The 13,726-nt window shown below is 43.2% G+C and overlaps 1 protein-coding gene across 1 annotated transcript in view; it reads right to left on the bottom strand.

Annotated features, from left to right (window-relative positions):
• The window catches only part of PLCL2 (phospholipase C like 2), a 213,215-nt gene that overhangs the window by 30,572 nt on the left and 168,917 nt on the right, over positions 1–13,726 (bottom strand). Inside the window, exon 6 of the mRNA XM_043875245.1 lies at positions 1,519–1,628. Coding sequence (XP_043731180.1) covers positions 1,519–1,628 — 110 coding nt within the window. The remainder of the gene's footprint in view (positions 1–1,518; positions 1,629–13,726) is intronic.

Raw genomic sequence — 13,726 nt, forward strand, 5'->3', positions numbered from 1 at the left:
ATAAGATAAGAAAGTGCAAGTTGGCTAGCTTGGGAAGGGTGACTTCTCATTAAATCAGAAAACTGTTGTCTGCTGCAGGATGGATCCTTTAACTTGAAGGGGGACAGGAAAATTAAAAGAGGCAGCTGTGATAACATCTTTACAGCTTTGAATTCAACTGAGAAGAAAGCTGGGAGGAACCAGAGAGTAATTTTACGCTGAGCTGTCCAAGGTCCAGACAAATGATATTTCTGTGCTATTATTATTCAAGGTCCCAAACACTGAGATGAAGAAAAGATCATCAAGACAAAACACAAAAAGTTCCAAGGCACCTGCTGCTGCTGCTGAGTCGCTCGGTCCCGTCCGCTCCGTGAGACCCCGTGGGCTGCAGCTCCCCAGGCCCCTCTGTCCATGGGGGTCTCCAGGCAAGGATACTGGAGTGGGTATCCATGCCCTCCGCCAGGGGACCTTCCCAAACGAGGGATCGAAAGCCGACCTCCTGCATGGCATCTGAGCCACCAGAGAAGCCCCAAGGCGCACACACAACAGTATTTTTAAAATCGTGTCATATGACATGCACGGTTTCCCAGGTGACTCAGCGGTAAAGAGTCCGCTTGCCAATGCAGGAAATGCAGGTTCGATCCCTGGGTTGGGAAGACCCCCTGGAGGAGGACATGGCAACCCACTCCAGTGTTCTTGCCTGGAGAATCCCAGGGACGGAGGAGCCTGGCGGGCTACAGTCTGTGGGGTTGCAAAAGTCAGACATGACTGAGCAACTAAACAACAACATGTTATATATACCACAGAGAAGGAGGCTGGGGGAATGCACAGCAAAAGACCCTGGATGGTGAGACTATGTTTACCTCTGGTTATGCTAGTTTGACATTTTCTATAATGAAAATACATTACTTTCATCATAAAAATAATAACAGTTAATTTGTAAGTGGTCATGCTGAAACAGAGAGAAGGGAAGGAGGGATGGAGGAAGGCAGGGAGAGATGAACAGAAAAGAAAGAAAGAAGGGAGCAGATAAACAGTTATGGGTGTTTTTTCCCTTGGAAGGAGATGTCTTTCAAATGGCAATTCCCTTCACATACTTCTTTTAAGTACGCCCCCCACAATTCTTTCCTATATTTTTTCTGGGATTGTATTAATATTAAGGCTGTGATTATACTTTAAAGCATTGAATGAAATGTGAGGAACTAGAATCTTCCAATTCCAGTCATTTCTCTGTAATCGGTGCTGTTTCCCATGCAGCGACTGGCAGCTATGAAGTCTGCAGCACTTCAAAGGTGAAACGCAAGGCCCTTTCCCTTCCTGGCAGGACCCACAACGTGCTAGCCACTCACGTGGCTGCCTGCCCAGCGACCGTGCCGCAGGCTCTCCCAAACGCAGAGTCCTCACTGGACTTCTGTGAGAGCGCTGCGGCCTTGATGGGCTGATGACGCAGAGCGCAGGGAAGTGGGCACTAACCAGTGGGAAGAAGCATGCGGAAAAGGGCTGCAAAGTCAGGAGTGTCAGAAACGGCGCAGAAGGTACCTTTAGGATGGTGATGTTCCAGGTAAAGCTCTCCACCGCCTTTTGCAGTTTGCGTTCCTTCAGGCCTTCCTTGGTGCCGATGCTGTGCAGGTGCTCATGGAACTCCATGGCTGAAAGAAGCAGAAAGACAAAGGATGTTACTCTCCCACCCAATCTGCGGTAATGGGCCAGCAATATTTATTTTTCTAGGTGTAGCTAGAAAGATTCCAGTCTCCACTGGGATTTCACAGAGGATGAAATAACAAAGTTCCGGCAGGGGAAGCACTGCCAATTCACAGCCTCAATGAGGCAGACAGCATCTCCAAGTGCGTGCCTGTGGACTGGGATGCTGCCCAGGGCACAGGTGACCATCCGCATTCTTCCTCTAGAGGTGGGGGCGCTGAAGAGACTCAGCCAGGTTCAGAGACTGAGGCTGAGGGAGCGGGAGGGACCGTGGACCAGGCCCAGGCTTTGGAATCTCGGAGGCTGATTTTAGCTCCACTGAGGTCTCAATGATGCTTTGGAACTGTGGTGTGGAGAAGACTCTTGAGAGTCCCTTGGACTGCAAGGAGATCCAACCAGTCCATCCTTAAGGAGATCAGTCCTGGGTGTTCACTGGAAGGACTGATGCTGAAGCTGAAACTCCAAGACTTTGGCCACCTGATGCGAAGAACTGACTCACTGGAAAAGACCCTGATACTGGGAAAGATTGAAGGCGGGAGGAGAAGGGGATGACAGAGGATGAGATGGTTGGATGGCATCACCAACTTGATGGACATGATTTTGAGTAAGCTCTGGGGAGATGGTGAAGGACAGGGAGGCCTGGCGTGCTGCAGTCCATGGGGTCACAAAGAGTCGGACACGACTGAGCGACTGAACTGAACTGAGGTCTCAATGTTGGCAATTAAGGATGAAAAACAGCACAAAACACTGTGTTTCCTGTCCCAGTAAGAGTCAGCCCAAGGTCCCAGACCAAGCCTGCAGCAGAGCAGAGAGGATGAGAGAAAGCCAGGGCACCCTGCTGCTGCTGCTAAGTCACTTCAGTCGTGTCCAACTCTGTGCGACCACATAGATGGCAGCCCACCAGGCTCCCCCGTCCCTGGGATTCTCCAGGCAAGAACACTGGAGTGGGTTGCCATTTCCTTCTCCAAGGGCACCCTACCTCTGTATAATTCACATAATCAGTGCATATTCCTCACCACCATTCAAAACAGTATGAACGCAGGAGTGGTGGGACATCCTCTTCCTGATTTAATATCATTAAAACTCATGGAGTTTTTTTTACATATTCACTTGCAGTCAGTTATCCCATCGCTGGCCAATGGGAACCCTGCAGGTGCGTTTCTAAGTCCTCCTGAGGTCACTGATTAGCCTTTGACACGTCCCTTGCTTCTGGCATAAGACGTTCTAGAGTTAGCAAGTACACTGCTCACCTGGGCCTGGAACCAGGCATTTCTCCAAGGATACTCTGGATTCTTACAGTGGAGAATGGTGCTCAAAGACCACAATCTGGGGGCCAGGAGTGCTCACCGTTACTGAGTTCCCACTGTTTTCCAGGCTCTTTAGTGAACAGATCTTAGGTACGTGGGCTTTTTTTTTTAAGGGAAGAATATTTTTTCTAAGGGAAGCAACAGGAATTGCTTGTACCTCTAATTCAAATTTACAGTTACAATGTTTTCACTACTTTCTTAAATCTTAGACTTATCTCTTTGGCAGGCAATCTTAATTAACCACATCAACATAACTAATAGTAAGACTGCTAAATACAATTTAAACTCTACATTTTTTTTTTTTTTTGGTCAGAGTACATCTCATTGAGAATGTACAATAAAAGTACAGTGTTCCAAGGTCAGTAAAGGTAATTATTTTCTTTACATGGTTATGTCTGTAACAAAGTACAATTACGTACGTTTGTTTCCTTTTTATCCCATTGTGTATGTGGGGGTGGGACGTGTTTTTGCTTTTTTGGATAAATTTATTTTTTTTATGATTCCTAAGCCAAACTGTGTATCAAGGTGCATTCAGGTAAATCTTACTTTCTTCCTGGATTCCTCTACCCTAATTCCTCCCTTCCCCCGTACATTTTTATGAGTTTTTAGTTTATCTTTTATTGTCTTCTTTCTCCTTGAAGATCTAAGCAGAGGTGTCCGTGTATCCACAAACCTCCATTTTTTGCACAAAAGCAGCGTAGTGTGCACACTGCTCTGTGGCCTTCCTCTGAGCAGCCACAGTGGAGATCGCTCACTGCCCACGTATCAAGCCCTTCTCACCCTTCTCTGACACCTACAGAGCCCCCCCACACTGGGGAGATGAGCTGCCTTTGGTTTAACCAGCCCTCACTGATGGACGTGGTCTCCCAATCTTTCGCTGTTACAACTAATGTTGGAGCAGCCAGCATTTTTACAAGACATTTCCCCTGTTCTTTTGTACATTTCTCCTGTTCAGGTGGGCACCCTGATTTCTAACTGCCTTTCTATGCAACATCATTTCAAAGCAGTTCTTTACATAGTGATTGACAGGAACTTTATTCCTTAGTGTCTTTAAACAGTGAACAAGAGCTGACATACAGGATAAATATAGTAACCTGCCAATCTAGTCTTGCTTCTTCTCCATTTTCTCTCTCCTAATAGGAACCAGGGCCCTAATTCCTGTCATGCTAATAAAGCTTAAGAAACTCATTGGTTTAAAAAAGGAACAGTAATTAGTAGAAGTCATTACACTGTCTAGGGCACTCCCACGCTGACCCTTCTCCTTTAATTCGGCCTCTCTCTGGACAACGTCCCGGCTTGGTCACTAACCGCCCCCCGCCCAGCCCACTGCCGGCAGCCTGGCACAGAGGGCCACATCCCCCATATCTGCTTCCAGCCTTCCCTGGGTGTGCTTGGTTTAACACACTGAAAAAAGACAAGTAATAACCATGACGAGGTGGCAATTACGTTCTAACGTCCAGGATTTCTGCTAAAGCAAAACACACACACACGTTCTCCCTGGCACACGCCTTGACGACTCAGATCCACCTCCTAGAACGTGGCCAGATGAGGCCCTGAGAGTAAGACCATGATGGTTCTTTAGTTTTAATACTTTGGCATCATCTGGATTTCAGGATATTAATCTTTAATATCCATCTTTCGGGTAGTAAGCCAGGAACCATTTTGGTCTTAGAAGCACCACTGAGGCTCGGAAGGTGGACGTCCAGACAGAACACAGAAAAGAGATGAGACAGGAGAGCAGGCAGAGCAGTAACGCTCTGTTACCAAGGCTGAGCTCAGACAAGCGTCCACCCAGACTGCGCGGAGGCAGCCTGCAGGAGGGTCAGCAGAACACAGAGCCAGAGGCTGCCTTGGGAAGCACTGAGGACTCAAGGAAGAAACACAGGCCAGATGATTAAAAACGTGATACTGATAAAGATAAAATGGGGAAACATTTAAGAAAACAAGTATAGCTGCCTAAAAACTTGTATTCCCCTCATCTATTAAAGTACAGCAACTATGGAGAACAGTGTGGAGAGTCCTTAAAAAAACTAAGAATAAAACTCATATGACCCAACAATCCTACTACTTGGCATATTCCCTGAAAAAACCATAACTGAAAAATACACATGTACCCCAGTATTCATTGCAGCACTATTTACAATAGCTAGGACACGGAAGCAACCTAGATGTCCATTGACAGATGAGTGTATAAAGAAGTGTGGTACACGTACACAGTGGAATATTACTCAGCCATAAAAAGGAAGGTATTTGAGTCAGTTCTAATGAGATGAACGAACCTAGAGCCTATTATAAGAGTGAAGTAAGTCAGAAAGAGAAAAACAAGTAACATATGTTAACACGTATATATGCAATCTAGACAAACGGTACTGATGGCCCTATTTGCAGGGCAGCAACAGAAACACAGATATACAGGCAGACCTGCAGGCAGCGGGGGAGGAGATGAGAGCAGCATGAAGCGTACACGTTATCACACGGAAAGGAGACAGCCCGCGGGAATCTGCTGTGAACACTGGGCGCTCAGACCTGCTGCTCCAGGAAAACCTGGGGGGACGGGAGGGAGGTGGGTGGGGGGTTCAAGAGAGAGGGGACCTGTGTACACCTAGGGTTGATTCATGCCGATGTGTGGCAGAAACCAGCACACTACTGTAAGGCATTTATCCTCCGATTAAAAGTAAAAAATTTTCAAAGTGAGATAAGACATTTCACCCTTATCTTCCCCTTCTTAAAATACCTTTATAGTCAAATAAAAGTCCAAAAGGAGGCCAAAAGTTAGGGTTAGGTTGTGTGTGAGTGTGTATGTGTGTGCACGTGAGTGTGTACATGTGACTAAGCATGTGTGTGCAAGTGTGTGTGCATGTTTATGAGTGTGTACATGTGACTGAGTATGTGTGTGTGACTATGTGTAAGTATATTTGTGTCAGTGTATGTACATGTGTGTGTATTTAATAATGAAGTTCTTTAAAAGTGGGCACAAATAGTGATGAGTTGACAAATGGAAAATTATGTTAAAAATCGGAAAGCCTGTATTTTAGAAAGTAGCCAAGACTATCCATTCCACTGGTAGGTATTTCATTCCTTGGTTTGCTACATAATATATCTGTTTCTTAAAAGAATTTTCACATTATTAACTTATAGACTAATTTTTGTTAACAAGCTGCCAATTCGCTAATATGCAGCACTTGTTGACTTCGTATTTTAAGGATCTCACTTTGACTTACACAGCATGACTGTACCGTTCACTGCGCTCCTGTGATACACGAAGTCCAGGCCGAAGACACGATCAAGGGAAACAAAAGACCACTCACCAAGCACTTTACACACCCTGTAAGGGAAACTTGGAGAGAGGCTCTGGAACTTTCCTGAGTAAACAGTAAAGAAGAATTCAGAGGAGACTTTCAAGATGGGGAGATCACATCAGAAGCGCATCCTCTGCATGTGGGGCAGCTCCTACAGGACAGCTCGGGGACGCCAGCAGGAAGACCCCGGACTTTCAGAAAGGCCAATTGGCGTCCTCGGAATGGGCCTCACCAGAGGCAGAATGGGAGACAGAGATTTCAGGACAGGGACCTGCGCCCGGGCAGGGAGCCGTGAAGGAGGACACGTTTCCACACTGGGAAACCCCACAGGTGGCGTCACGGGGGTGCTTGGGAACCTCGGTGCTGTGAAATGGTGGGTACTCGAAGGCAAAAGGCGCATCTACCTGGTAGACCAAGCGGCTTGGCCCTGCCAAGGGTCCCCCAACACAGGGCCAGCTCCTCTGCGAAAGCGCGCGGCCGCCTGGTGACTGCCCGCAAGTTCCAGACACTCCCCTCGCCCCAGGGCAACTGAGTCCCCCCAGGTCTCGGCCGAGAACAGAGGCCTGTGAGCAGAAGCAGGCCCAGGGCCACAGCAAAGCAGCAGGAGGCCGCGTGAGCACAGGGAAGACGGGAAAGTCGCCCATGCAGTCGCGGGGCAGCATGCTAATTCCCCAGAACTGGCGTTAGACTGTGGGCTTTAGGGGCAACTGGACTTTGGGAGTAGGTACAAGCTGGGGCAAGGCAGGATCTGAGTTTTAAACTGACCCCACACTGCCCACAGCAAATCCAGAGACCTTCCTAAAAATATTGGAGGACTGTCTGAGTAGGCAAACTGGCCAGAGCAGGAAAATGGAGGAATCACACGGACATTCTTCTCAATATCATTCTATATATATTCCTCCCCTTTTTTCCCCATAGTGTTATAATGTTGTTCTTTATTACTCCTTTAATTTTTATTTTTATAGCCTCCTTTCCACTTTAAAAAAAAAAAACACCTTATTTTAAAATAAATTCACTTTATTTTCCTGATTTTACTGCTTAGTACTGCTAAGTTACACTGCAATTTTTTCCACGCCTTAGATTTTGTTTTTGATGTTTTGTTTTTCATTCTGCACTTCTGAGAGTCTAATTTTTAGTATCCGATTTCCCTTAAGGGTTTGATCATTGGCTTGATTGCTTTCTTCTTTCTTGACTCCTGCTGTTACTCATTTTTTTCTCTCTTCTTTTCCCTTTGTAAATGTGCGAATTTCTTTAGCTGTTGAATGCTGTTTCACCTTTAGTCTTGGGGTTATGACTTCCGTGTAGCCTATGAAGTCTCGGTGCTATAGTAAGGGGTTGGGCTCAAACCCCCAAGGTGGGAGCCCCAAGTCCAGGACTTTGGACCACCAGAGAACTCCAGACCCCATGGAACATAAAGGGCCTTCTCAAAGACCTCCATCTGAAAACCAAGAACAAGTTCCACCCAACGTCCTGCAGGCTCCAGTGCCAGATGCCTGACACCAAACCTCTAGCATAACAGGAATACAAACCTGCCATTTGCAGAAAGGCTGCCCAAAGCAATACCAAGCCCACAGGCACCCCAAAACATACTACTGGACTGCCCTTCAAAGAGACAAGATCCAGCTCCATCCAACAGAATACAAGCACAAGTTCCCCCAACCAGGAAGCCCTCACTAGACCCTGGACCAACCCCACCAATGGGGGGCGGACACCACAGTTAAGAGGAATTACCACAACCTTCCAGCCTGCAGACAGGAGACCCCAAACACAGTAAATTAAGCAAAGTGGAAAGACAGAGAAGCATGCAGCAGATGAAGGAGCATAGTAAAAAACCCACAAGACCAAACAAACCAGGAGGAAATAAGCTGTGTACTGCAAAAAGAATTCAGAGTGATGATAAGGTGATTCAAAATCTTGGAAATAAAATGAACACACAGATAGAAAGATTAGAGGCACGGATCGGGAAGATACAAGAAATGTTTACCAAGGACCTGCAAGATTTAAAGAATAGACAATCAGTCATGAACAACACAGTACCTGAGATGGAAAATACATTAGTGGGAACCAAAGGCAGAACAGCTGAAGCAGAAGAATGGCTACATGGGCTGGAAGATAATGGTGGAAATAACTCAAATAGAGCAGAATAAAGAAAAAAGAATAAAAAGAAATGAGGACAGTCTCAGGAGACCACTGGGACAACATTAAGTGCCCCAACATTCGACTCATGGGGTCCCAGAAGAAGAGGACAAGAAGAAAGAGTATGAGAAAATATTTGAGGAGATTATCGCTGAAAACTTCCCTAAAATGGGAAAGGAAACAGTCACCCAAGTCCAGGAAGCCCAGGTCACATACAGGATGAACTCAAGGAGAAACACGCCAAGATATACGTTAATCAAACTAACTGAAATTAAATGCAAAGAACAAATATTAAAAGCAGCAAGGGAAAAACAACAAATAACTTACAAGGAGCTCTCTGTAAGGCTAACAGCTGGTCTTTCAGCAGAAACGTTGCAGACCAGAAGGGAGTGCAAGATATACTGAAAGTGACGAAAGGGAAACCCTAGAGCCAAGATTACTCCATCCAGCAAGGATCGTGTTCAGATTCAAGGGAGAAATCAAAACCTTTACAGACAAGCAAAAAATTAAGAGAATTCAGCATTGCCAAACCAGCCTTACAAAAAAAGTAAAGAAACTTCTCTAGACAGGAAACACAAGAATAAGAAAACGCCTACAAAAACAAACCTAAAACAACAGAGTAAATGGCAAATGGATGATACTTATCAATAACTACCTTAAATGTAAATGGACTAAATGTTCCAACCAAAAGACACAGACTGGCTGAATGGATACAAAAACAAGACCCCAATATATGCTGTTGTAAGAGACACATCTCAGACCTAGGGACACACACAGGCTGAAAGTGAGGGGCTGAAAAAAGATATTACATGCAAATGAAATCAGAAGCAAGTAGGAGTCTCAATACTCATATCAGAGAAAATAAGACTTTAAAATAAAGGCCATTACAAGAGACAATGAAGGACACTACATAATGATCAAGAGATCAATCCAAGAAGAAAATATAACAGTTATACATGCACCTATCATAGGAGCACCTCAATACATAAATGCAAATGCTAACAAGTTTTAAAGAGGAGCTCAAGAGTAACACAATAATAGTGGGGGACTTTAATACCTCACTCACACCAATGGACAGAGTATACAGACAGGAAATTAATAAAGAAACACAAGCTTTAGAGCTTGTGAAAAGACCAGTTGGGCCTAATTGATATCTACAGGGCATTTCAATCAAAAACAATAGATTTCACTTTTTTTCTGAAGTGCACAAGGAACATTCTCCAGGACAGATCACATCTTAGGTCACAAAACAAGTCTTGATAAATTTTAAAAAGTTAAATTATTTCAAGAATCTTTTTTGACCACAAAGTTGTAAGATCAGATGTCAACTACAGGAAAAAAATATATAAAAAATACATGGAGGCTAAATAATATGCTTCTGAATAACCAACAGATCACTGAAGAAATAAAGAAGGAAATCAAAATATGCCTAGAAACAAATGACAACGGAAACACAAGAACTTAAAACATGTGGGATGCAGTGAAAGCAGTGCTAAGAGGGACATTTATCGCAACACAAGCCTACCTCAAGAAACGATGAAAACCAACCACCTAACCCTGCACCTAAAGCAACTGGGAAAAGAAGGACAAAAACTCCAACGTCAGTAGAAGGAAAGAATCTTAAAGATCAGAGCAGAAGTAAATGAAAAACAATGGAGGCAACAATAACAAACTAAAAGCTGGTTCTTTGAGAGGAAAGACAAAACTGACAAACCATTAGCCAGACTCATCAAGAAAAAAGCGGGAAGATTCAAATTAATGAAATTAGATATGCAAAAGAAGTTACAACTGACACCCCAGAAATGTGAAATATCATAAGAGACTACTATAAACAACATATGCCAATAAAATGGAAAACCTGGAAGAAATGGGCAAATTCTTAGAAAGGTACAGTCTCCCAAAACTGAACCAGGAAGAAACAGAAAATATAAACGGACCAACCACAAACATGGAAATTGACATTGCAATGAAAAATCTTCCAACAAACAAAAGCCCAGGACCAGATGACTTCAAAAGAAAATTCTACCAAAAGTTGAGTGAAGAGCTAATACCTATCCTGCTCAAACTCTACCAGAAAGTTTCAGAGGAAGGAAAACTCCCAAACTCATTCTATGAGGTCACTATCACCCTGATACCAAAACCAGACAAAGATGCCACAAAAAGAGAAAATTACAGGCCAATATTACTGATGAACATAGATGCAAAACTCCTTAACAAAATTCTAGCAAATAGAATCTAACAAAAAGTTGAAAAGATCATGCATCATGATCAAGTGGGATTTATCCCAGGGATGTAAGGATTCTTCAATATATACAAACCAAATCAATGTGATAGACCATATTAACAAACTGAAGGATAAAAACCATATCACCATCTCAACAGATGCAGAGAAAGCTTTTGACAAAATTCAACACCCACTTATGATAAAAAAAAAAAAAAACTCTCTAGAAAGCAGGCATAGAAGGAACATATATCAACATTGTAAAGCCCATATATGACAAACCCACAATAAACATTATTCTCAATGGGGAAAACTGAAAGCATTTCCTTTAAAATCAAAAACAAGTTAAGAGTGCCCACTCTCAACATTATTATTCAATATAGTTTTGGAAGTCCTAGGCACAGCAGAGAAGAAAAACAAATAAAAGGAATCCAGACTGGAAAAGAAGAAGTAAATACTCACTGTTTGCAGATGACATGATACACAGAAAACCCTAAAGATGCCACCAGAAAATCACTAGAGCTAATCCATGAATACAGGAAAGTTGCAGGATATAAAATTAATACACATAAACCCCTTGCATTATTATACACTAACAATGAAAAACCAGAAAGAGAAATTAAGGAAACAATCCCATTCACCATTGCAACAAAAGAATAAAATACTTAGGAATAAATCTACCTATAGAGACGAAAGACCTGTATGCAGAAAACTACAAGACACTGATGGAGTTTTAAAGTAGATGATGAAAATCAGATTAGTAAAAACTTCAAGACAAATAAGCTAGAGGATTCAACGTTCCTGACTTCAGACTATACTACAAAAGCTACAGTCGTCAAGACAGTATGGTACTAGCACAAAGACAGAAATCTAGACCAATGGAACAAGACAGAAAGCCTGGAGATAAATCCACACACCTATGGGTAACTTGGAGGCAAAAATATGGGACAAAGGAGGCAAAAATATACAGTGGAGAAAAGACAGTCTCTTCAATAAGTGGTGCTGGGAAAACTGGTCAGCTATATGAAAAAGAATGACATTAGACCACTTCCTAATACCATTCACAAAAAAAAATTCAAAGTGGATTAAAGACTGAAACAGGAGACCAGAAACAATAAAACTATTAGAGAATAACACAGGCAGAATACTCCTTGACATAAATCATAGCAAGATCCTCTATGACACACCTCCTAGAATAATGGAAATAAAAACAAAAGTAAACAAATGGGACCTAATTAAACTTAAAGGCTATTTCACAACAAAGGAAACTATAAACAACAGGAAATGACCACCCTCAAAATGGGAGAAAATAATAGCAAATGAAATAACTGACAAAGGATTAATCTCCAAAATATACAAGCAGCTCAATATCAGGAAACCAAACAACCCAGTAGAAAAGTGGGCAGAAGACCTAAACAGACATTTCTCCAAAGGAGATAGACAGATGGCTAATAAATGCAGGAAAAGATACTCACCTTTGCTTATTATTAGAGAAATGCAAACCAAACGACAATGAGCTATCACCTCACACCGGTCAGAATGGGCATCATCAAGAACACTACAAATAATAAATGCTGGAGAGGGTGTGGAGAAAAGGGAACACTTCTGCACTGCTGGTGGGAATGTAAGTTCAAACAGCCGCTATGGAGAACAGTATGGAGATTTCTCAAAATACTAGGAACAAAACTACCATATGACCCAACAGTCTCATTACTGGGCATTCACCCCAAAGAAACCATAATCAAAAAGGACACAGGTACCCCCATGCTCATCACATTGCAGCACTGTTTACAGTAGCTAGGACGTGGAAGCAACCTAGATGCCCATCGACAGGTGACTGGATAAAGAAGCTGTGGAACATACACACAAGGGAATGCTGCTCATCTGTAAGAAGGAATACATGTGAGTCAGTTCTGATGAGGTGGACGAGCCTAGAGCCTGTTCCACAAGGCGAAGGCAGTCAGAAAGGGGAAGACAAATATCAAACATTAACGCATACGTATGGAGTCTACAGATGGTACTGCTGATCCTATCTGCAGGGAAGCGAAGGTGACACAGACATAAAACCAAACCGTTGGACACAGTGAGGGAAGAGGTGGGTGGGATGATTTGAGCGAGTAGCATGGAAATGTATATATTACCACAAGTGAAACAGATAGCCAGTGGGAATTCGCTGTATGTTGCGGGGAACCCAAATCTGGTGCTCCGTGACAACCTAGAGGGGTTGGGAAGGGCCGGGAGGTGGCAGGGGGTACAATAGGGGGCAGGTATATGTACTCCTGTGGTTGACTCATGCTGACGTATGGCAGGAACCAACACAAGGATGTAAAGGAATTATCCTCCAATTAAAAATAAAACACCATTTATAAAAACCGGAAAATTTGAATACTAGTTTGTCTGAGTCCAAAGGCCTAATGTTTCCCAACTGTCATGCAGTATCTCTAAAACAAGAGTCCCAGCCCTTAACATGAACTCTTGAGATGTCTGTGTGTGTCCAATAATGATGCAGTGAGGTAGAACACTGTGAGCGTATGGGATAGGCACTGAATCAGTTCGCAAGGAAATGAGATTATGCCATGGAACTGGGTCAGTGCATATACAACAAAGAAATCTGATTACACATCTAAGATGCAAATTTATTATTCTCTTGATATTAAATGACCAGGAAATCTGTTCTAACATGTCACAAGAGGTCTGCACATCAACAGTGAGTACAGAAAACCTGTCTGGGTTAGACACTAAGTACCTTTCTCCCTATTTCCCAAATTATTTTCAGCAAAGAAACATGAGCCCCGTGAAAAAGTCCTCATCTTATTAAGAAACAGGAGCAAAAAAAAAAAAAGAAAGAAACAGGAGCAGCATCTCTTCTCCTCCTGTAAGTCAAACCATTTGTCTAACGAGCAGAGTTTTAAAGTAGATGATGAAAATCAGATTAGTAAAAACTTTTAAGACTAAGTTACCACCTTCCCCTGCCCCACCACAAAGAAGCTAAGTTGTTTTCATTTTAAAGTTGTTTCATTTTATCGATAGAATTCCTTGTTCTTTAGTCATAGTTTGAAGGCAGTGGGGTTAGGAGTAAGCGG

This window comes from Cervus elaphus, chromosome 19 (genome assembly GCF_910594005.1).
Source record: "Cervus elaphus chromosome 19, mCerEla1.1, whole genome shotgun sequence".
Classification (NCBI taxonomy): Eukaryota; Metazoa; Chordata; class Mammalia; order Artiodactyla; family Cervidae; genus Cervus; species Cervus elaphus.